We start from the raw sequence: 24,717 nt of genomic DNA on the forward strand, positions 1-24,717 counted from the left end.
CGTGAACACTGTTTGGCCTTTTACATTGGTATGGCTACCACCAAGTTTATTAGTCAGAATGACTGGACATAGGCAGATGGTGTACTCTGGCAATACACAATATCCTATTGTAGAGAATGCTCTACAACATGACACAGTCATGACTTTAGTGCCTGTTTTACCACTCGTGCCTTCTAGATTCTTCCCCCAGGTAGGAGCTGGCATTATGTGTCCTAGGTTCTGACCACCAGTCATGCCTTAATTTATGTTAATTTATTCAGTCTTCACTTTTTCTCAGTAATTATTCCTTTGTTCACTCCCTTTTTATTTTCTATACCTTTTATTTTCCAACCTGTCTATTCCCCCTCCCCCCCCCCCCAAATCAGTCACACATACAATATACTTAGCTTTCTGCTCTTATTAACTCTAGTATGATATTTCATCAACAATCTCTATCTTGCATATTACCCTATCTTCCACCTCTAAGCTCCCAGGCTTTCAGATATCTAAGTTCTCACATTTTCAAATCTCATCTGCTGCAGTCATTCTCATCCCATCCAGAAAGTCCCCTCCTGACCCAGGGTTCAGGCTCTCTTTCCCAAACTCTCCACTTTTTCTAAACCTCAGCAGTCCTTTTTCTTCATCTCTCTTCCTTTCTCTTCAGCCCTTGTAGCAGAAGAAGGGGCCACTGTCTCCAAAAGCTTGCAAATTTACTAAACCTTTTTATGTGTGTGTTATCCTGCGGCCACTTAGTGAGAAGATTTTTTATCTATTCAGTTACATTAATATTTTATTATTTAAATAGCAATTAATAAATTAACAATCATAAGTTTTGTCAAAAGTTAATTGTAGTTACAGAGTGATGCCAGCTTCCTAACAGTTATAGATTACCTAACATTATTGTTTCTGTGACTAGTGCACAAGATGTGTCCAGAAAGTTATGCAGTATTTTTTTCTGGAGCTCAAAAGTCATGGTTCATACGCTATAATGTCTTAAATAATTTTTGCTATGGATATGACTGCACTATTTTTCACGCAGAATTTGTAGTCAAGATAATACTTTTTTACCCTGGAATATGCAAGTCAGTGAATCTGAATGCAACAGCAGTTTGGAAATTTTGAAATAGATCATTTTCAAACCTCTGTGATAATATTAAAAAAGGAGCAATGGCAAACTGTGGGTGGTCAAGAGACAACCCAATCAGTAAATTCTTCCAGGGAAAAAGTGCACAGCAGAATCTGGACTGATGTCAGAGGAATTACTGTTGTGATATAATTACTCAATGTTGGATGCACCAGGAATGTGTCCATGACCAAGAGAGAGTGCCCTGTAAAAAATTAAATTAAAAAGGTTGTCATTTTTGTGTTATGGAATGTCAAGGTGAAAAACTGCTACTTTCTCATGAACATATTTTTTGTCTATCAGACATTCTTGGTTATTAAAAAGATGATTGTTAAATATGTCACAACTTTATCATGCAAAGAGGGGCTTAGAAATAGACAGTGATGTTTTCTCTCCTTGCTACTGTTGCTATTTTATGTGTAAATGTTTCTCTTATATCCAAACTGGCACTAATTCCTAATGTTGTAAATCTCAGGAAAGCCTGTGAAGGTGCAAGAAACATTGACAGAACATACAGCACATAAACTTTCCAAGTGTATATTTGGAGCCCAGGGTAATACACAGAATGTTCCACAATCCATTTTGAATTCTCACCTTTTTGATAACAGAAGACCTTCTGTCATCCAAGGAATAAAATATGCTGCCACTTTTGTCATGCCTTTTATTATGAAGCCTTTTGAAAGCAGTGATGGGGATACAGGATTTGAATCAGAATTGGGTAAAACCATTGCAGACAATTTTTCAAATCGTGAAAAACATGGTTTAACACAAGATGTCTTCCTGGAGCTTCTGATCCAGATAAAAAATAGGAGACATGTTTCTAATGTGAATGAGCCAACTAGGAGAAGGAAGCAAACTGAAAGCTACTCAAGGAATTCCAGTAAGTAGACTTTGATCTAAAAACCTGTCATATTGAACTTCTACAAACTGTTACTTTATTTTATAGGTGACTTGTGTTCTTTATACTTCCTGCCCTCTTTAATATCTGTGAAACCATTCTCATGACACTGAATGCTTTGTAATTTTAATGATAACTGTATAAATGTGTAACACACAATAAAAACACACTCATAATGCAAAGAATACAAAATTACACTAACATTTCTGTAAATTGTAACACCAAGAATGATACGAGGTTTGGAACTTAAATAGTGGCAACTATTTATTCACAACCGATACAAAAGAGTTACATGTTTGCACCTGTTACTGTCCTTCAAAGTAGTCACCAGCATTGTGTAGAACCCATTGCCAGCAATGTGGAAGGCATAGTATACTGTTAGCTGAGCCTGTTCTGTTGATGGTACGAATGGAGCTGTCTACCGCCTGTCGAATCTCTGGAACAGTTCTGAAATGAATGCCATGAAATGGTTCCTTCATCTTCAGAATTAAATCAAAGTCACAAGGACGTAAGTCTGGGGATGGTACAGTACTTCCCAGTCCCATCGACCAAAAAGAGCTGCCACAGCTTGCGCTGTATGTGCACATGCAATGTCGTGCAAAATGATGGGTGGGTTATGCAGGAAGTGTCGCTGCTTCTTTCACAAAGCTGGCCACAGGTGATGCTCCAAAAACAAACAGTAATACTGTGCATTGACAGTCTGCCGTGGAGGAACGTAATGTGTTAGGATAACACCATCACAGTCATACATGAGAATCGCCATAACTTTAGACCGCTCCATTCACACCATCAACAGAACAGGCTCAGCTAATGGTTCATGCCTTCCACATCACTGACAATGGGTTCTACATAATGCTGGTGACTACTTTGAAGGACAGTAACAGGTGCAAACATGTAACTCTTTTGTATCGGTTGTGAATAAATAGTTGCCACTACGTAAGTTACAACCCCCGTAAATGTGACTCAAATTAATGTTACACCACAGATTAAATAGGACATACTTGACAGTATACAACTGGGTAGGATTACGGAACTGTATAAGCATTCTTCAGTCTGTAGAATATTTCTGATGTATTGACAGTCCTCAATAAGCAGGAGTCAATATCACATATACTTCAAGCTGACATTCCAAACTGCCACAAGTACTATCCATTCACTATGCCATCTAATAATGCTGGCTACTACACAGAGGTCACTTTATAATTATTTAATCCATATGTGATCCATCCTTGCAGAATAGGTGGAAGTCTGTATCATACAAAAACATAACATTCTTGCCACACGGTGTTCCTGTGTGGGTTTCCTGAGTTTATTGCAGTCTGAGACAATGGTGGCTTCAGGACAGAGGGAGCTGATCAGATCGTATCCATGCCATCAGCTGATCCCTCAGAGAATAATGTCAAATTACTCAAGCATCCAGCTCCAGCTTCAGTAGCTCTACACTATTTGCAATACTCTGGTTTGAAGCCAACTCTAAGGATGATAAACTGTACACTTTGTTATAGCCATACAAATAAGAAGGCAGTCATCTGGTCACATTGTGTGGTCCAGTACCCACTTGTCACAATGTAAACCTCTTTTCCTTCCACTGGCTCCATACACACAACATTGTAGCAGCAGCAATTCCTTTATAAGACAGCTGTCAAACCATTTCCCAGAGTTCAGTATCTCTACATATTCAGGACTCATCTACATGCTGACATTTCAACCTTTGACTTCTAAAAAGTTATATCAACACTGGCTTTCACAATTTAATTTTGACAGCTCTTCACTGGATGGGCTTGGTGTAATACTGACCTACTCAGTCAACTGAGCAGATGCTGCTGAGTACATTCCATTTCTCTGCTATCTTCCTACCTTGCTGCATGACCTACAAGTTAGTATTTATTTAGAGTGTTGTTTCAGGGTGTTGAAGTTTTCATAAATATTTTTGTATATGCACAAAATTGAAAATATGTTGAAAATTTGGAACACACTACATAATTTCAAAATTAAAAATAGATTCTCCAGAAAGGGAATTCTGTTGATTAATACTGATAACACCGTGGTTTTGTTGGTTTTTGTGCAACTATAATTTGAGAGTTGTTGTTTTAAATGTAATTGTGAGCTATATATGAACTCCGAGAGGTTGTGATAAAAATGAACAGAAGTGAAACAACTGCCATTGGCACATAAAAATTAGTAAGACATTTATTCATCTACAGATCATTTTACAATGCTGTTGGACTGCACAGTTTAACATGACAATAAAAACATAATCAAACATTCACAGTTCCACTCATGCAAACAAATTACTTACAATCTAGTATGAAGAGGATTCATATGTTGTGTATAATGGTCTTTTATACATTTATACCTTCTATCAACTGAGTGATAATGTCATAAATAATGTTTCAATTGTCATTCCCATCTCATCACTAGCACTGCATACACCATGCACACTGCACATACTTCATCCACACTTTCATCTGACCCAAGGACCATTACATTCTTCAGGCTTCCCATGGGTCCCTTTGAAAAACTGTGTCAGCAATGCTCCTTAATGAAGGAGGCATTGATCTCAGGAAGATGAAAGGAGATTAGTATTATCCTTCACTGATCTTAGGAAACGATTTTCCAGTATGTGCAGTATACTTTGAAAGTATATTGTGGAAAACAAAGGTGTTCTACTGTTTATTTATATTGCACTTTTACTAAATCCTCCTTTGTATTATCAGCATTATCATTTACTTTATGGTTGGTACATTATTTAAGAGGTATATGCCAAGTCTGACCATGCAGTTAGACTTTCCAACTCATTTAGTACAAGCCGTATTATTGTTCACGAGGGAACAATATGCTGATGATACTCATTTTGTTAGTAGCTTGACACTCATTTCACTTAAGCTAGTAGTGAACTTACGCTTGTTACATAATCTGTAGAATTGTCCTATACAGGATTGTTTCCTCTGTCTAAGATAAAATTCATGTTGTTTGGTTTTTGTATTTTAATTGTTGGCCTATTGCATTTGGACGTATTGTAGATGTTGCTGAGGAATCCACATTCTTTCTCTATTGGATATTTTGATGTTTTGTCTATGTTTATAACATTCCTGTCATTGGGGAGAAGAAATGTCTCTATATGCAACACTGTATGGAACATTTAGATCAAGCTGCCATTTAGCACACAAATTAGAAATTTTGTCTAAATATCTTGTATCCTCCCACAGTCACTCAACAATGACCCATTTTTGTGCACCACAGCATCACCAGCAAACAGCTGTAGGTTGCTTCTCACCCTGTCTGTCAGATCATTTATCTGTATGGAGAATAACAGTGGTCCTGTCACACTTCCCTGAGGCACTCCCAGTGTCACCCTTATCTCCAATGAACACTCACTGACGAGGGAAATGTACTATGTTCTATTACATCAGAACTCTTTGAGCCTTCTGCATATCTGGGAACATATTCTGTATGCTCATACATATGTTGACAGTCTGCAGTGGAGCATCATTTCAAATGCATTCTGAAAATTTTAAGAATATGAAGTCTGCCTATTGCCCTTCATCCATGGTTTGCAGGGTACCTTAATGGATAGTTGAGTTTCACAGGAGTGATGCTTTCTCCTGCCCCAGCAAACTATAATGAACTGGTGCAAAAAGAAGAGCCAGTTCTTTCATGTAATCTCCATAGAATTCCATGGGTATCACATTCAGACCAGACGTCTTTCCGCTTTTGAGCAACTTTAGGTGATTTTCTATTTCCATGATCATTTAACTCAAAAGTTGCCATTTTGGCATATGTGTTATGACTGAAAGGAGGAGTGGTATTATGATTTACTGCAGGGAAACAATTTAATAAGACTGAATTCAACATTTTGCCTTTCTATCTGTTATCTTCCATTTCAGTGCCAGCATGGCCATTGAGTGTATGATTCCAATCTGCTTACTGATTTTATATAAGATCAGTATGTTTGAGGAGTTTTGATCAGGTTCACAGCCAAAATTTTTTGTTTGAATTCACTGAATCCCTCTCACATTGCTCTCTTTATACTCATTTTGGTTTTGTCCAGCTTTTGCCAACAAGGTTTTTACTTCACTGAAATCTATAATGAAGCTCTATTGGCTTTCATGGCAGGTTTCTAACATGGCTACTTAGCCACAGTGGGTATTTCCCATCGCTTACAATCCTGACCAACTTAATATGGCAGGTCTAATCAAAAAATGGGAACACATGTTGGGATATCAACACTTAAATTATAGATTGCTACTCACCATAAAGAGGACACACTAATTTGCAGACAGGCACAATGAAAAGATTGTCACACATTTAGCTTTCCATCAAAGTCTTCTTCAGAAAAAAAAACACACATACACATACATATACATATACATTTGTTCACACAAGCAATCACACCTCAGGCACACACGACTGCCATCTCCGGCAGCATAGACCCGAATGCAACTAACATGTGGAACAAAAGCAGCAATCTGAAGGTGGCAGGAAGGGGAAGGGATAGCAGGGTATGGGAGAGAAGAGTACTTTGTAGTTGAGCATGCAGGCATTAGATGGAGGCATGACAAGATGTATAGTAACCTAATATTACCACACCCTTCACCCAACAGTTTCCACCCCCTCTATCCTACCACCTCCTTCCTAGTCATGTGAATGAATGTGTATTTCCTTTTCTGAAGAAGGCTTTCGCCAAAAGCCAAACATGTAACAGTCTTTTCCTCGTGCCTATCTGCAAATCGGTGTTTCATCTTTACAGTGAGTAGCAATGTATCTTGTTTCTCACAAGTAGGTACAAGGCATATTGCACAACATTTTTCAATCTTATCATTTTGTGCTCCATATCTTTATACCCAGAGGTGAATATTTGATACTGACTGCTCTGTAGTTTGTTTCCTGTCACTCTTGCTACGTAACATATTTTCGCACTGTTCTTAACAATCCTTGTCATACCTTTAGTCATTGATGCTCCAACTGTCTTATAGTCATGGATTCCCTCCTCTAAAAGTTCAAGTCTGGTAGTTACTAGGAGGTCTAATACATGTTCCTTGCAATCAGTTCTCCAATTTCACTGGTGGACATTAAAACCGCAACACCCTGTAGACCCATACAATAAATCTCAAATTGAAATGAAAGGTACAAGTGTACAATGCAAATGTTTGGCATTTCAGAGCAACTTCATGAAGTAAGAGTATCACCATCTATATTCTTTTTATAAGAACTGGATGCAGGAGTGGCTCCATGTGTCTGCCACTGTAAGTCCCAGTTCTGCATATAGCATCAAGATGAACATATCCATGTGCGAAGGTTCCAAGAAGAAAGCACATTGCCAGATTGCATTTGTTATTGTCATACAGCCCCAGCACCTGGTGTAATGGTTTAGTGTACCATTGGGTATCAACACGCCTACCTTTGTTTCACATGTGCCTTACGTTACAGGTCCTGAGATAATGCAGGATGATATGTTTGCTATATAGTCCTGATCTGCCTCAATAGAGACAGTGTATGATTATTTCCTGGACCAGCTCATTCTTCAGTTTCTTGTGCACTGAAGGAAGGAAGAAAGGATGGAAGACTGGGTTTAACATTCTGTTGAAATCAGAGTTGTTAAATATCGAGCACAAAGTCGGATTGTGCCAAGCATGGAGACGGAAATCGGGCCCGCCCTTTCGAAGGAACCATCCTGGCATTTGCCTGGAGCAATTTAGGGAAATCATGGAAAACCTAAATCTGGATGACTGGACACAGATTTGAGTCATCGTCCTCCTGAATGCAAGTTTAGTGTGCTAACCACTGCACCACCTCACTCAGTTTGTGCACTGACAACATCTGATTATGGGTCACCAAGAGCCTTGCACACCACCAAATGCCAGCCATTATGAATTACAAACTGTGGAATATAGCTGAAGCAATGTGGAATAAGACATCAGTTCATGTATCAGTCAAGCTTAAGTTCTTCTTGATCAATAGCCATTGTTGTTGCCAGATGGGGCAATTCTGCTTCTATATTTTTCGCTCTGTACATCCCTTCACCAACAAATTTACTTGTGTATTCTTCCTACTATACTGCGTAAAACTAAAAAATAAAAATCTCATTATATGTTATCCTTACTGCTGTTGCAGTTTCTATAGTCAGTAAATAATTGAAATATTTTTCAGAAAAAAAAATTGAGAACAATCTCACATGAATCCTGTCTCTGGTACCAGTTTTAGTCCTATGACTCTCCCATTCTGTTGTTGTTGTGGTCTTCAGTCCAAAGACTGGTTTGGAGCAGCTCTCCATGCCACCTTATACTGTGCAAGCCACTTCATCTTTGAGTAACTACTGCAACCTACATCCTTCTGAATCTGCTTAGTGTATTCATCTCTTGGTCTCTCTCGATGATTTTTACCGTCCACACTTCCCTCCAACACCAAATTGGTGATACTGTTGTGCCTCAAGAATTTTGGTGTAAATTCTAGAAACAGTCGACCTTCAACAGTCTCGAACACCCGATATTATAGGTACGAGTGCGGGAGAGTGAGAAAGTTTCTACCGATCCACCTGTTTCTATGTGCAAGTTGGAAGTTTGTTATCAGAAGACTGTAAGAAGGGCGAGTCACTGACGACAACAAGTGTTTGCCACCAGCACCACAGAAGATGTGATGAAAACTCAGGAAATAATTATGTAGTATTCTTTGAGTTGTTAGTGTCTGTGTTGATTGTAAAAAAGACTAATGAACAATTGAATATAGATTTCTATATACATTCATGTATTGGACTCACTGGGGACTAGAGACTTTTATCTTACTTCACGTCTTAGCTCTGGATGAGACAGGACACATGTGATGTCCATAAATTATTGGATTTTTACATCCTATGATATTGTACTTGTGTTTATCGAGTCTGATGTTTAAAGAGACCAGTTGACTTACCAGAGTTTACTTACTTATGTGGAAAAGAGTAAATGTTGCTTTGTGTTGAGAGTTGAAAATGTACCATGAATGAACTGAAAGTGTCCCACGAGTACACAAATTATTACAAGAATGGAGAAGTAGCTTAATAAATTCCTGTAACCCACTATAGTCTTTGGAGAAGAAGCTTTTGGGAGATTGATGTAGCTGGTTACCTAGAGAAGAGGATCGGCTGCACACAATATGCAAGTCAACTGTGAGAGACATGTGAGTCTTGCACTCCAGTGTCACACTGTCTCATGTTGTCCAAAAAACATTAGAATACCTTGATGGCTCAGAACGTATCCTACCAACTGACCCCTTCTTCTAGTCAAACTGTGCCACAAATTCCTCTTCTCCCTAATTCAGTACCTCCTTATTAGTTACACGATCTACCCATCCAATCTTCAGCAGTCTTCTACAACACCACATTTCAAAGGCTTCTGTTCTCTTCTTGTCTAAACTGCTTATCATCCATGTTTCACTTCCATATGTGGCTACACTCCATACAAATACTTTCCGAAAACACTTCCTGACACTTAAATCTATACTCCAAGTTAAAAATTTCTTTTCTTCATAAATGCTTTCCTTGCCATTGCCAGTCTACATTTTACATCCTCCCTTCTTCAGCCATCATCAGGTATTTTGCTACCCAAATAACAAAACTCATCTACTACTTTAAGTGTCTCATTTCCTAATCTAATTCCCCTCAACATCACCTGATTTAATTTGATTACATTCCATTATCCTTGTTTTGCTTTTGTTGATGTTTATATCTCGTATCCTCTTTTCAAGACACCGTTCATTCCGTTCAACTGCTCTTCAAGGTCCTGTCATCAGAAAAACCTCAAGGTTTTTATTTCTCCTCACTGAATTTTAATTCTGATTCCAAATTTTTCTTTTGTTTCTTTTACTGCTTGCTCAATATACAGACTGAATAACATCTGGATTAACTATAACTCTGTCTCACTCTGTTCTCAACCACTGCTTCCCTTTCATGCCCCTCGACTCTTATAACTGCCATCTGGTTTCTGTAAAAATTGTAAATTGCCTTTCACTCCCTGTATTTTACCCCTGCCACCTTCAGAATTTGAAAGAAAGAATTCCAGTTAACATTGTCAAAAGCTTTCTCTAAATCTACAAATGCTATGAATATAGGTTTGCCTTTCCTTAACCTAGCTTCTATGATAAGTTATAGGGTCAGTATTGCCTCAAGTGTTCCTACATTTCTAAGGAATCCAAACTGATCTTCCCCTAGGTCGGCTTCTACCAGTTTTTCCATTTGTCTGTAAAGAATTTGTGTTAGTTTTTGCAGCCGTGACTTACTAACTGATAGTTAGGTAATTTTCACACCTGTCAGCACCTGCTTTTGTTGGAATTGTAATTACTATGTTCTTCTTGAAGTCTGAGGGTATTTTGCCTGTTCCACCAAATGTAAGGGGTTTGTCATGACTGTCTCTCCCAAGGCTATCAGTAGTTCTAATGGAATGTTGTCTATTCCCAGGGCCTTGTTTCAACTTAGGTCTTTCTGTGCTGTGTTAAATTCTTCACACAGTATCATACCTCCTATCTCATCTTCATCTATGTCATCTTCCATTTCCAAAATATTGCCCTCAAGTACATCGCCCTTGTGTAGACCCTCTATATACTCCTTCCACCTCTCTGATTTCCCTTCTTTGCTTAGGACTGGTTTTCCATCTGGGCTCTTGATATTCATACAGGTAGTTCTCTTTTCTCCAAAGGTGGCTCAAATGGCTCTGAGCACTAAGGGGGGTAACTGCTGTGATGATCAGTCCCCTTCTCCAAAGGTCTCTTTAAATTTCCTGTAAGTGGCATCTATCTTACTCCTAGTGATATATGCTTCTACGTCCTTATTTTTGTCCTCTAGCCATTCCTGCTTAGCCATTTTGCACTTCCTGTCCATCTCATTTTTGAGACATTTGTATTCCTCTTTGCCTGCTTCATTTACTGCATTTTTATACTTTCTCCTTTCATCAATTAAATTCAACATATCTTGTGTTACCCAAGATTTTCTACTAGCCCTTGTCTTTTTACCTACTTGATCCTCTGCAACCTTCACTATATCATCTCTCAAAGCTACCCATTCTTCTTCTACTGTATTCCTTTCCCCTGTTCTTGTGAATCGTTCCCTAATGCTCCCTCTGAAAATCTCTACAACCTCTGGTTCTTTCAGTTTATCCAGGCTCCATCTCCTTAAATTCCTACCTTGTTGCAGTTTTTCAGTTTTAATCTACAGTTCATAACCAATAAATTGTCGCCAGAGTCCTCATCTGCCCCTGGAAATGTCTTACAGTTTAAAACCTGGTTCGTAAATCTTTTTCTTGCCGTTATATAATAAATCTGAAATTTTATGGTGTCTCCAGGCCTCTTCCACATAGACAACCTCGTTTCATGATTCTTAAACCAAGTTTTGGCTGTGATTAAGTTATACTCTGTGCAAAATTCTACCAGGCAGCTTTCATTCCTTACACCCAGTCCATATTCCTACTACTTTTCCTTCTCTTCTTTTTCCTACTATTGAATTCCAGTCTCCCATGACTATTAAATTTTCATCTTTCTTTAAGTATCAGAATAATTTTTCTTTTGTCGCATCAAATATTTCTTCAATCTCTTCATCATCTATGGAGCTAGATGGCATAAAAAATTGTACTACTGTGGTAGGCATGGGCTTCATGTCTATCTTGGCTACAACAACGCTTTCACTGTGGTATTTGTAGTAGCCTGTCATGTTCCTACTTTTTTAGTCATTATTAAACCTACTCCTGCATTGCCCATATTTTATTTTGTATTCGTATCTCTGTATTCATCTGACAAGAAGTCCCTTTCTTCCTGCTACCAAACTTCACTAATTCCCACTATATCTAATTTCAACCTATCCATTTTCCTTTTAAAATTTTCTATTCTATGTGCCAGGTTAAGGGATCTGACACCCCACGCTCCAATCCATAGAACACCAATTTTGTTTCTGCTGTTAATGACATCCTCCTGAGTAGTCCCTGTTGGGAAATCTGAATGGGGTACTATTTTACCTCCAGAATATTTTACCCAAGAGGACACTATCATCATTTAACCATACAGTAAAGCCTGGGGAAAAATTACAGCTGTAGTATCGCCTTGTTTGCAGCTGTTCACAGTACCAGCACAGCAAGGCAGTTTCAGTTGATGTTGCAAGGCCAGTTCAATCAAATATCCAGACTGTTGTCCCTACAGCTACTGAAAAGACTGCTGCCCCTCTTCAGGAACCACACATTTGTCTGGCCTCTCAACAGATACCCCTCCATTATGGCAAGACCAGTACAGCTGTCTGTATCGCTGAAGCATGCAAGAAGCTTCCCAACCAACAGCAAGGTCCATGATTCATGGAAGGGGGGGGGGGGGGGGTGTCTCCCATTTTATAGCTGATAAACTGAAGCTTTCTGTTGTTGCAGTAGCGTGATCTGGAAACTTATTTGCAGAATTTTCAAAGTTTCCCAGTTCACTCTGCCACTGTAACTCCTGAAATGCATGACCACTATTTCTGACCCACCTTTGATGCTTATCCTTACGCAGGATATTTCACATTCGGAATCTGTAATAACCTCAAGGTATACTATAGAATTCTTTACAGTAATAAATACACTGCCACCATTGGCAGGCTAGAGTGAATTTAAGATTTCAACATTATTCATTTCTAGTGCCAGTCAGCTTTCAGTTCCTAAAACTATGTGGTCATTGTTACCTTTAATAAATGGACCAATCCTGTAGTTGATTTACACCATATTAAAATTTTCTTGTACTGATCTGTAAGGATGAAATCTTTTTTCTGAGAACAATGTGGCTAAGCTTTCTATGATTATCAGGTAAGTTATCATTGACCCTACTGAGAAGCTTCTCTAAGCCTAAAAAAATATATGTGCATTCCACACACACTCCTTATGAGGGGGAGACCTGAGTAGAGTTCTTCATCTAATAGCATAGGTCAAAATATCCGTATCTAAGATTATCATATAATTATCTGAACCATTGGTTTAAACCTATGACATAGCTCTAAACCAGAGGGCTGTGACTGATTCTGGGCACAATTCTACAAATAGTGGGTTGTGCTTTGACCCCATGAGCACCAATTCACCCAACTGTCTAAAGGAACTGAGGATAGCCTCAGAACACAAATGTCAAGCATTATCCATGTTGACATGAATGCGCCCAATGCATTCAATAGCTGTCATCAGATCCTCCTTCACATCTCAGATGAGATGTACCAATGAAGTTACATAGTGCACACTACCCTTCCTTCATGACCTGCCTACTGTTTCCTTGTGGCATCCATTACCCACCTAAGTTTGAAGCTCCCAATAATTGACATATCCACCATCTGTGCTTGTCTGGACTTGATAAGAAAATCTTACATTGCCTCTATCTCCTAACCTGCTCACTGATCTTTTATTTTTCATCACACCTTCAGAAGCCCACTACTATTGATGGAACAAGTGACATGTGTTGGAAGCACATATTTACTTAATTATGGCATTCTGAACTAAGTGTGAAATCTGCAGCTCACAATTTATGGTTTTGCATAGGTTGTGTCACTATAGGTGGATATCCACTAATGAATTTGATATGTTTAGTTCATGCTAGGACCTTGAAGTGCCTTTGTTGGGAGAATGGCAGCATTTCTGAGTGTTTTTCTTATTACATAGCTCACAGATTCATGCTCAGAAACAATACGCACAGACTGTCTTCCATCTTGCATTGTCACCCCAGTCTCACAGCAGTGGATTCAAACCTGAAAATAAAACAATCTTGTTACAAGCACCTACTTTAAGCACTCGGTGCATTCTTTTTCTTGGTTCCTAAATCATTTAAACAATTCTTAGTTTTTGATAATGAAAAGAATTGTTGATGGGGAAATAAATATCTTGGTTAACTGATGTTACAGTATGGTAAACATTTACACATGGTGCAGTTTAGGTACCCAGCACACTGATCAGTTAGTGACCATACATACTAATTTAAACTGTTATTTTATTGCACTTTTTGTACATTTTAAATTGTTTTCCTTGCTTTGCACATTGATTCACAAAACTGATGCCACAACAGAAATGGCACATGTGATAACATTATGTAACTCCAGGCCATGTGTTGCTATAATGTAATGTGTATCATTACAGCCTCATGACTGCAGTTCAATTTTGGGGGCAACTAATATTCTATATCTACATCTAATATTCATCTCTAAAAATGTTGTTGTGAGCTTATTGTGTATGAAGTGTTCATTGTGACTAATTGAATTGTACTTTTTCTCTTTCTATTTAAGTCCACACTGCTGATTTCCTCTATATATGTGAACAGTTTATTAAGTTTTAATAGTATGTAGATATATGTTGGCATTTCATTTGCTCATATGCCTTTGGCAATTTTCCAACTATTATTTATTAATAATTTTCTTCTTCTGTCTACATTTGCAGAACCTGAAGAACATCAGTTGGTGGGCCTGGACTGTCTGTCTCTATTGGAAGACTTCAGTATATCATTTCACATAATTAATTTCACACTGTATCACTTGGCACTCAATCAAGAACTGCAGTCAAGTGTGAGGACAGAAGTTCAAAAATATAACACTTCACCTACATATGAGACTGTGGTCAGCATGAAGCAACTGGATATGATTGTAAAAGGTACTCCCAATTCTCTTCTCTTACAGCAATAGCTCAAGTTTTAACAAATAAGAACAACTTTGAGATTTTATTATAACAATGTTCATAAAAAAGCTCATTCTCTCTACTGCACAGACAAATGAAAATACTTATTTTATCAGTTACATTTTTTAAATGTGTACATAATAGAACAATATATTATAAAACAGTAATAGAGGAAAATGGATGTGAAGCATTAATATTTAGAAAGAAAGATGAGGAAAAATTGCTAGTATTTGAAAGAAAAACACTAAGAAAAAATTTTGGTCCAGTATCTGATGAAGATAACATGGAATGGAGGATAAGGAAAAATGAGGAATTAAGAGAGCTGTACAAACACCGTAATGTCATAGATGTGATAAAGAAGATAATGTTGAACTGGGCAGGCCATATAGCAAGAATGACAGAAAACATAGTACCTTAAATAGCATTTGGAAGGTTAATAAATGGAACAAGAGGAAGAGCAAGACCCAGGAGTAGGTGGAGAGATAACATCTGGGAGGACACGACTCGGATGAACACAAACACTGAATACACAAACAGTTTATTCGACAGAAGAAAATGGAAGAGGCTTGTTGAACGGGCATATAGTCGATAAGGGCCTTACCACTTGTAAATAGTAATAAATAACAGGGAAATTAAAACTGAGACATTTGGGTTTTTGGAGTCATCCTGCAAAAGAAGAAACTTAGTGAGGTGACACAGTAGTAAGACATTGGGCTCTTATTTGGGAAGACGGTAGTCTAAATCCCTTTCGGGCCATTGAGATTTATTTTTTATGTTGTTTCCCCTAAATCATTAAGGTCAATTCCTGCATGTCATGTATGATGGCTATAGTCATGTATGTACTTCAGTCGACAATTAGGTTTAAAGTACCATTGTATTTCATTGCACATCCTCGAACAAAGATTATCATTACAACTATAGCAAATACAGAGAATCTGCAACTGTGTTTAAATTGAAATTTATCCTTTATTTCACAGTCTCAGCTGTACATTTATTTTTAAGATGACTAATTTTGATCAGTATTTCAATATTTTGAGAAGGAAAGTTGATACTCACCATATAGTGGAAATGCTGAGTCGCAGAAAGGCACAACTAAAAGACTCTCACAATTATAGCTTTCGGCCATTGAGGCCTTCATCAACACTAGATATCTATAGAATAATAGAAATCTATAGAATAGAATCTATAGAATAATACACTCCTGGAAATGGAAAAAAGAACACATTGACACCGGTGTGTCAGACCCACCATACTTGCTCCGGACACTGCGAGAGGGCTGTACAAGCAATGATCACACGCACGGCACAGCGGACACACCAGGAACCGCGGTGTTGGCCGTCGAATGGCGCTAGCTGCGCAGCATTTGTGCCACGCCGCCGTCAGTGTCAGCCAGTTTGCCGTGGCATACGGAGCTCCATCGCAGTCTTTAACACTGGTAGCATGCCGCGACAGCATGGACGTGAACCGTATGTGCAGTTGACGGACTTTGAGCGAGGGCGTATAGTGGGCATGCGGGAGGCCGGGTGGACGTACCGCCGAATTGCTCAACACGTGGGGCATGAGGTCTCCACAGTACATCGATGTTGTCGCCAGTGGTCGGCGGAAGGTGCACGTGCCCCTCGACCTAGGACGGACCGCAGCGACGCACGGATGCACGCCAAGACCGTAGGATCCTACGCAGTGCCGTAGGGGACCGCACCGCCACTTCCCAGCAAATTAGGGACACTGTTGCTCATGGGGTATCGGCGAGGACCATTCGCAACCGTCTCCATGAAGCTGGGCTACGGTCCCGCACACCGTTAGGCCGTCTTCCGCTCACGCCCCAACATCGTGCAGCCCGCCTCCAGTGGTGTCGCGACAGGCGTGAATGGAGGGACGAATGGAGACGTGTCGTCTTCAGCGATGAGAGTCGCTTCTGCCTTGGTGCCAATGATGGTCGTATGCGTGTTTGGCGCCGTGCAGGTGAGCGCCACAATCAGGACTGCATACGACTGAGGCACACAGGGCCAACACCCAGCATCATGGTGTGGGGAGCGATCTCCTACACTGGCCGTACACCACTGGTGATCGTCGAGGGGACACTGAATAGTGCACGGTACATCCAAACCGTCATCGAACCCATCGTTCTACCATTCCTAGACCGGCAAGGGAACTTGCTGTTCCAACAGGACAATGCACGTCCGCATGTATCCCGTGCCACCCAACGTGCTCTAGAAGGTGTAAGTCAACTACCCTGGCCAGCAAGATCTCCGGATCTGTCCCCCATTGAGCATGTTTGGGACTGGATGAAGCGTCGTCTCACGCGGTCTGCACGTCCAGCACGAACGCTGGTCCAACTGAGGCGCCAGGTGGAAATGGCATGGCAAGCCGTTCCACAGGACTACATCCAGCATCTCTACGATCGTCTCCATGGGAGAATAGCAGCCTGCATTGCTGCGAAAGGTGGATATACACTGTACTAGTGCCGACATTGTGCATGCTCTGTTGCCTGTGTCTATGTGCCTGTGGTTCTGTCAGTGTGATCATGTGATGTATCTGACCCCAGGAATGTGTCAATAAAGTTTCCCCTTCCTGAGACAATGAATTCACGGTGTTCTTATTTCAATTTCCAGGAGTGTAGAAATCCAATATCTATTGTTGACAAAGGCCTTAATGGCCAAAAGCTATAATTGTGATAGTCATTTTGTTGTGGCTATCTGCGACTCAGCATCTCTGCTATATGGTGAGCACCAACTTCCTTCTCATAATATTGTTACATTCCATCCTGGATTTTCCATTGTTTGATCAATATTTGTTCATCAGTTTTATACTTCCATTGTTTTACACTTGCATTATTTTACTGTTAATTTTATTTTACATTCTGTAATTTTATCGTAAGTTTATCTTTTTTAAACAAGTTACACAAAAAAATTATTCACTGCATGTAAATCAGTTACACTCATGTGAGCCTTCTCAGGCTTCCTTCCTGTCATCTCTTGCATACCCATTTTCCCTTACTCTTTCTCCCTAACCATCACCCCTGCCATTTATGTATTTATATGGTGTGATCAAAAAGTAAATGAAAGGTTTTAATTTCACAGGGTTTATATGCCCGATTTTCAGAAAAAAAAAATCCTGTTGGTGCACCTGTTCCTGATGTATGTTTGCATTTTCAGCTGTCTTGAATATTTAAGATGTTTTTGGCAGTCAAAATGGTTATATGTGATTCTGAGAGCTCGGCGAATTTTCACTTTAAAAAAATATGGATCAAAGAATTTATTTTAAATTTTTATTGAAAAATGAAATGAAATGCACCGCCACATTCAAAATGTTAACTGTGGCTTTTGGCAGGTCTGCTTTGAGTAAGATGAGAGTTTAAAGTGGTATAAACATTCAAAGAGGGTCGAGAAGATGTTGAAGATGACAACCAACCTGGGATAGTGCAACAATTACTGATGACAATGTTGAAGAAGTAAAGAAAACGGTTCTGGAAAATCAATGAATCACCATCAGGGAGGTTTCTGATGATGTTGGCGTATCCTCATGCCAAGCAGTTTTTTTGGAAGTTTTGGCCATGAAATGTGTAAGAGCAAAGTTTGTTCCAAAATTACTGAATTTCAACCAAAAACAATGTTGTGTAGACATCACTCAGGTATTGCAAATGAAGATGACAACAATCCAGAACTTCTAAAGAAGGATATAGCAGGTGACAAAGTGGGTATATGGGTACGATATCAAAATGAAGGCCCAGTTATCTCAATAGAAACTTCCTGAAGAGCCAAAACCGAAAAAGTTCAACATGTCAATCACATATAAAGGTTCTTCTCACTCTTTTATTCAATTACAATGGGATAGTGCAACATGAGTTCCTGCCTTATGGTCATATAGTCAGTAAGGAATACTACCTGGATGTTAAGCACTGTTTGTGTCAAGTAATGCAAAGAAAATGACGAGAATGTGGCAAAACCACTTGTGAAAATTGCATTAGGATAATGCTCCTGCTCACATCTCAATGCTTGATCATGATTTTTTTCACAAAAACAAAACCATTATGTGTATCCCCTTGTTTTTATGAATATTAAATCTTGATGGTAAATTAAATTAAATTATTGATTAGTGATTTAATTCATTAATACTTTATGTCAGATGCTGCAGAAAAATTAAGATAACAAAAATTAGCAGTCAAAGTCCAGACTCTAGAATGGATTATTACAAAATCTGCAACAGAATATATCACTTTGATGTTAATTATTGAGGAAGGTAATTAGTTTGAGGTAATTTAAAATCCTTTACAGGAAAGTTGGAATGCTTAACTTTCAAATAGTGTAGGTCACTCTTCTCAAATATAAATATTAGCTCATAGGTCTTTGCATGTAATTAACTGTAATTATAACTTCAGTTAACAGTAACTTTTAATTAACAGTGGCCTAGTGGCAGTGGACCTTTCCACCAATATTGTACCCATCACCAAAACTTGCATATGTTACCATAAATAGTACTAACCCACATATTTCAGATGTTCTCTCTTTCATTACCTCTGCTGCTGCACAACCCTTTTATAGATTTCATGCTTGCTGGTTACTTCAGATCTTTAACAATACTTTTAAGTACTTCCACATTTTTGTATTCTGATTCCTGTTCTGTTTCACATTTACATTGCCTTTTGGCCGGAAGAAATTTATTATGACTGGCACAAAATTCTCCTTATTATTACTATACACATAAACCAAAAATAATATGTCATAAAATTTAGCAAAATGTATTCAATGAGTATTGCATATGCTTCCATCCTCTTATATTTCTTACCTCATCATTAATCCAGTATAAACTAATACCACAAAATAAACTTTACTCATACACATTCCTATAGCTAAGATCACACGAATGTTGAAGACAATTACTGATCAAATTCAAAGAGGTTGAGTGATTCAGAAAAGAGCAAGAATGAAATCAGACAGTGAACCCACACGTATTGGTGTTTTTACAGTTAATTTGACCCGCTGCCCTTCTAACTAGTTTTGAATTACTAAATGAACTTCCACGTTTACTCTATAAAACATTTGGCAGACGAATACAAACACAACAAAATTTCTGAACATCCAACCTCCACCAAAGACAACAGCAATGAACATTACATCTACTTTAACAGCTGCCCTCTATACATTCATACTGAACATTACTCTCTGCATTTTTACACTGAAACTCATTTTTTGAAAACTGTCTACTTTGCTGCTTGTGTCTGTATATGTGTGGATGGATATGTGTGTGCGCGAGTGTATACCCGTCCTTTTTTCCCCCTAAGGTAAGTCTTTCCGCTCCCGGGATTGGAATGACTCCTTACCCTCTCCCTTAAAACCCACATCCTTTCGTCTTTCCCTCTCCTTCCCTCTTTCCTGATGAGGCAACAGTTTGTTGCGAAAGCTTGAATTTTGTGTGTCTGTTTGTGTTTGTTTGTGTGTCTATCGACGTGCCAGCGCTTTTGTTTGGTAAGTCACATCATCTTTGTTTTTAGATATAAAAATAGGAATGTGTAAGATTTAACTGTATTTTTGGGTAGCTCATGCAAAGATGTCAGTAAAACTGAAAAGGAATGTGCCGTTGGAAAGAAATTTTAATATTGACAGCAAAGTAGACAGTTTTCAAAAAATGAGTTTCAGTGTAAAAATGCAGAGAGTAATGTTCAGTATGAATGTATAGATATATTTTTTCCCACGTGGAATGTTTCCTTCTATTATATACATTCCTATTTTTCTCATACATCATACGTAAATTTCATTACACTTTTCTTTCAACCAAACAGGATAAACTATTTTGCACAAAATTCCCAATTTTTTCCACACTGAATCAGTAAATAGTCACCTCTGCTGTCTAAGTTTGACATAAAAGCTTCAAGTGTCATTTTGGCTTAATGTAACTACAATTTGTGATGTGGCAAACATCCCACTGGTAATCAATTTCTTCTCACACTTGTTGCACCAAACTAAGCTTAACTTGTGCAATAGCAGCATAGATTTGATTTTCTAGGTGGACTAAATTGTGTGGTAGAGGAGGAACATACATTACAGTCTTTAACGAAACCCCAGAAAAAGAAATCCAGTAGTGTGAAGTCTGAGGAGCAAGGTGGCCATGCAATTGGCCCTTCACAGACATTTTAATTGAGTATGATGGTGGGCACTCCTGGGGGTGGAATGGGGTAGTGATGTACTTTGTGAATCAACCTTGAGATTGTGTGCTATAGAACATCTGCCGATACTGTAAGTTATCTCAATAAATTTCTATATCATTCCAAAACCTGATCATAAATAACTAATTTTGTAACCTTGTTAGGATGGACTGGAGATAGATAGTGGTAGGGGAGGGAAGGGGGGAGGGGGGGAAGGACTAAGGACTTAGGTCAGGGAAGAAGCAAATAAGGCGGAAGTAGGATATGGCAGGCATCGACAGGAAAACAGGTAAGGGATGGTGGGGGGAGAGAGAGGGCAGGGGCAGGAATAAGGAATTGGAAGGAAAGGTAGCATGACGGGACAGGGAGGGAGGAATGTTATACCAATGATAAATTTTCACTGAATTGTATATAATAAGTATAGGAGTATCATTGAAGATGTTACTGGGAGGTGGATTAGTGTCAAGGTCTGGTGTGCTGGCCCTTCTGTGGATGGTTTTTAAGGTGGTTTTCCATCTGCCTTGGTGAATGCGGGCTGGTTCCCCTTATTCCACCTCAATTCCACTATGTCGGCGATTGCTGTCCAAACACTGTTTCTAAGTACGTGTACACCATAATTTCTCTGCCACACATTGGAGTTACACTCATCTGGTGTGAGACGTTCCCAGGGCTGGGGGTGAGGGGGGGTGGGGGGTTGCCCACTGGGGGCTGAACCACATAATAACCCTGGGTTCAGTGTGGGGTGGCAGTGAGGTGAGTGGACTGCTGTAGCCTGTTGTGGGTTTGTGTACCACTAAAAGCTATGGCAGGGATGAAGCCTCTCTGTCATTTCTAGGTCCCCATTCAATACAATACGATGTAACTTTTACTACACATGTTCTCATGCATTGCCTTAAAATTCATATCATGTTGTTTCATGAACTGCACCAATTATAAATTCACATACTCTTTCCTCAGACTCTTGCCTTTTCCTGATACTGGTTATATGGCTCTTGCTTAATGTTAATTTGTTCTATCAACTTGGAACTGTCTTCCAATCTTACGCAATTGCAGTCAATGGGTGAAGCTCTTGGAATTTGATCTGTAATTTGACTAGTATTAGCCTCATCATAAGAAGTTAGGTCTAGCTGTATCTAAACCCATTCTTTCAAGTTCTTATTTAATTACTACTTTATACTCACCTACAGAGTTAAATTTCTCAGTTCTGTCCCTAAGAACATGGTCTTTCTCATATCCATCCACACCGAAAACACTGCCCTTTGTCATACTATTACTTATTTTTACTAACAAACTCTGGTAATCAAATACAATGTCAGTTTACCTTTCTAAGTTTCCACATGAGTTGTGATTGCTGTCATGTCATCTGATAGATATGTTACACATGTTACCGGATTGTCTCAGCTATACTGCTTTGTTGACATCTGATATGCTCTGCACTGATTGGCTGATGATGATATCAGGCAGTCCTGCTCTGCCATTGGTCAAATTTTTTTCTCTGTATAATGGCACCCACTTCTGTTTGTACTTCAAACAACACAATTTTGCACTTCCCAAAAATGGATGGTGCACTTTCCAATCCACAGTTCAAACACAGTGTTAGTTCATTTGTGCCACTCTAAAATGTTTATGCTGTCCAAAAGTCACTTCACGACTGTTTATAAATATACTGTCCAAAAAATAGTTCTCTGTTTTGCCAAATTTTGCAAAGCATATGAGTCCCAACTGTGCCAGGGCAGAAAAATCCTCACCCAATAAGGGCACCACACATGACAGAACTGACCTGAATTCCGTAGTCTCGACCTCAGTAGCACCAGTCTTCTTTGCCTTGAAGCTGAAACTAAATTATTGCAGGATGGTGTTTGCTCACTGATGAACATGACACTGTATTTTAGATAAGATGAACCCACACATTTTATTCCTTTCAAAGATCATTTATTAATTATATCAACCAGTTGTTACACTAACCAACAATTTATTAGTACAAGTTTACAGGACAGCCCACATGCAGTGGCATAGTTTTCAATTGTGGCACAAAAAAAAAAACAATTCACATTTATCTAAAAATGACACAGTTCACATTTACCCTAGTCCTTTAGTGATTTGTCTAGGATGATTATACTCTGAGTATTTCATTTAAGTGAGTCCATCACACAAGTCAATGAGTCCAACAACAGTTCACTCCTAAAGGTTTAATGGAACTAAATTTCTTTCTTGGTGAATGGTTTCATGCAATGAACTTTCACAGGCTAAAACAGTGTGCCAGATTGAAAACGTGAGTCAATACTCACAAATGGTAGCTGACCCACATTCTGCCTCAATCTAACTCACAATAGTTCATCAAGAATATTTAACACAGTGAGCTAGAAATAAAAGATTTCAAGTCTTGAAAAATCCGCAAGATTGTGAGAATGCAACTCTGTGAAACAACTATTCTCTAACCTAACAGTGCTAGCCTGGCAGAGTTCATGAAGTAGCCTCTGTGAAGTTAGAAACTGAAGAAAACAAATAGTTGCAGAGTCAATAGCAAGAATAATGTCCATGAAGATCAGTTTCTGTGTTTATTTCAAATCAGGCAAATATTTTTGCCTGCCCAGGAAATTTTAACTTGACAAATATTTCTCCAGAGGTAGAAGTTCAACTCCCAAAATCCTGTCTGTGGGAAAATTTCCATGATTAAACCTACCATATTTTACTTCCAGTTGTAAATGAGAGAATACCATCAGATCAGTCTTCAAAAACCTTCTCTGAAGTTTCATCTGGAGGGGCTTGATGATTCTACAAGTGTTGACCTGGAGCGTGGGCAGGAGGACTGCGACACTAATATGCTTTCTACACAAAAAAAGAGGATAAACTGTGTAAAGAAAATAATTATATTGCAGTCAGTTATAACAGATAACTCTGCCCAGACAAAATTGTTGGTTCTGTCACAAAAGATGGAATCATAATTATAATTCATGTCATTGGGTTCCTGTGCTATTCTTTGGCCTGATAAAATAGCATACCATAATTATAAATAAGAACAAGGAATTTTGAATATTGTATCATCTGTCTCCACTAAAATCTGGCTTTCAGCTTACAAATCCATATTGTGGCAAATATTTTTAAGATGAGGGCTGTACTGAAAGCTAAGTCCCAAACAACAGTGGAATGGTCAAGTGCTGTGCTTTCATGCTCAGGATTGATATTTTCACTGCAGAAATGAATTCTTCACTAAACCATTTTTGACTATGCTGCCAGCAAATGAACACTGACCTTTCGTATAAAATGTGAAATTAATATATTATCACTTTTTTACTCTATAATAGGTTCATCTATATATATCTTCATTCATCATAATTCAGCATTTTCCAGTTTTATTATAATGGTGCTTATACATTGAGAAATGTGACAAACATCATGCTGCCTTGGGTAATATGGTAGTGAACCAAAGCTGGATTACAACCACGTACTGGATTAATAAACATTGATCTGATACACCAGCCAGTCTTTGTGTGGTTTTGAGGCAGTGTTTTTCTCTTCCCTGGCAAATGCTTGACTGATTCTTGATTTCCATCATAGAAATATAACATAGGAATTGTTAAAATGTGAAAACTTGTAGTACAAGCCTGTGTTTCAAAATAACCAAGGAACCTATTACCCATTCAACATACATCTCACATAGTGACTATGATGGTAAAATTAGACACATCTGATCTTAGACAGAGTGATGCTAAAGTTTTTTTTCACCTACCCCTTGGAATGGCATAGGAGAAAGGGGGGGGGGGGGGGGGGGGAATAGGGCTCATGGTAAGTCTCCCTTGACCTGTGGTTCTGGGTGACTTTTCCATGACTCCCCCCATTTCTTAAAACTTAGCAGTCCTTTTTCTTCAACCCTTTCCCTTCCTTTTCAACACTTCTGCTAGAAAGATCAGCCACTGGTTCCAAACGCTTACCCGTTTCCTTGACTTTTTTG

General features: G+C 38.8%; 1 protein-coding gene across 4 annotated transcripts in view; it reads left to right on the forward strand.

The window, feature by feature from the left end:
• Nucleotides 1-24,717, forward strand: part of LOC126237097 (cytochrome P450 6k1-like) — a 140,439-nt gene that overhangs the window by 110,715 nt on the left and 5,007 nt on the right. For 3 of the 4 annotated variants that reach the window (XM_049946904.1, XM_049946901.1, XM_049946902.1), the window contains exons 4-5: nucleotides 1,578-1,982; nucleotides 14,390-14,599. In XM_049946904.1, the coding sequence (XP_049802861.1) occupies nucleotides 1,578-1,982; nucleotides 14,390-14,599 (615 nt within the window). The remainder of the gene's footprint in view (nucleotides 1-1,577; nucleotides 1,983-14,389; nucleotides 14,600-24,717) is intronic. The other variant, XM_049946905.1, reaches the window with a different exon arrangement.

Source organism: Schistocerca nitens, chromosome 2, assembly GCF_023898315.1.
Source record: "Schistocerca nitens isolate TAMUIC-IGC-003100 chromosome 2, iqSchNite1.1, whole genome shotgun sequence".
Lineage (NCBI taxonomy): Eukaryota > Metazoa > Arthropoda > Insecta > Orthoptera > Acrididae > Schistocerca > Schistocerca nitens.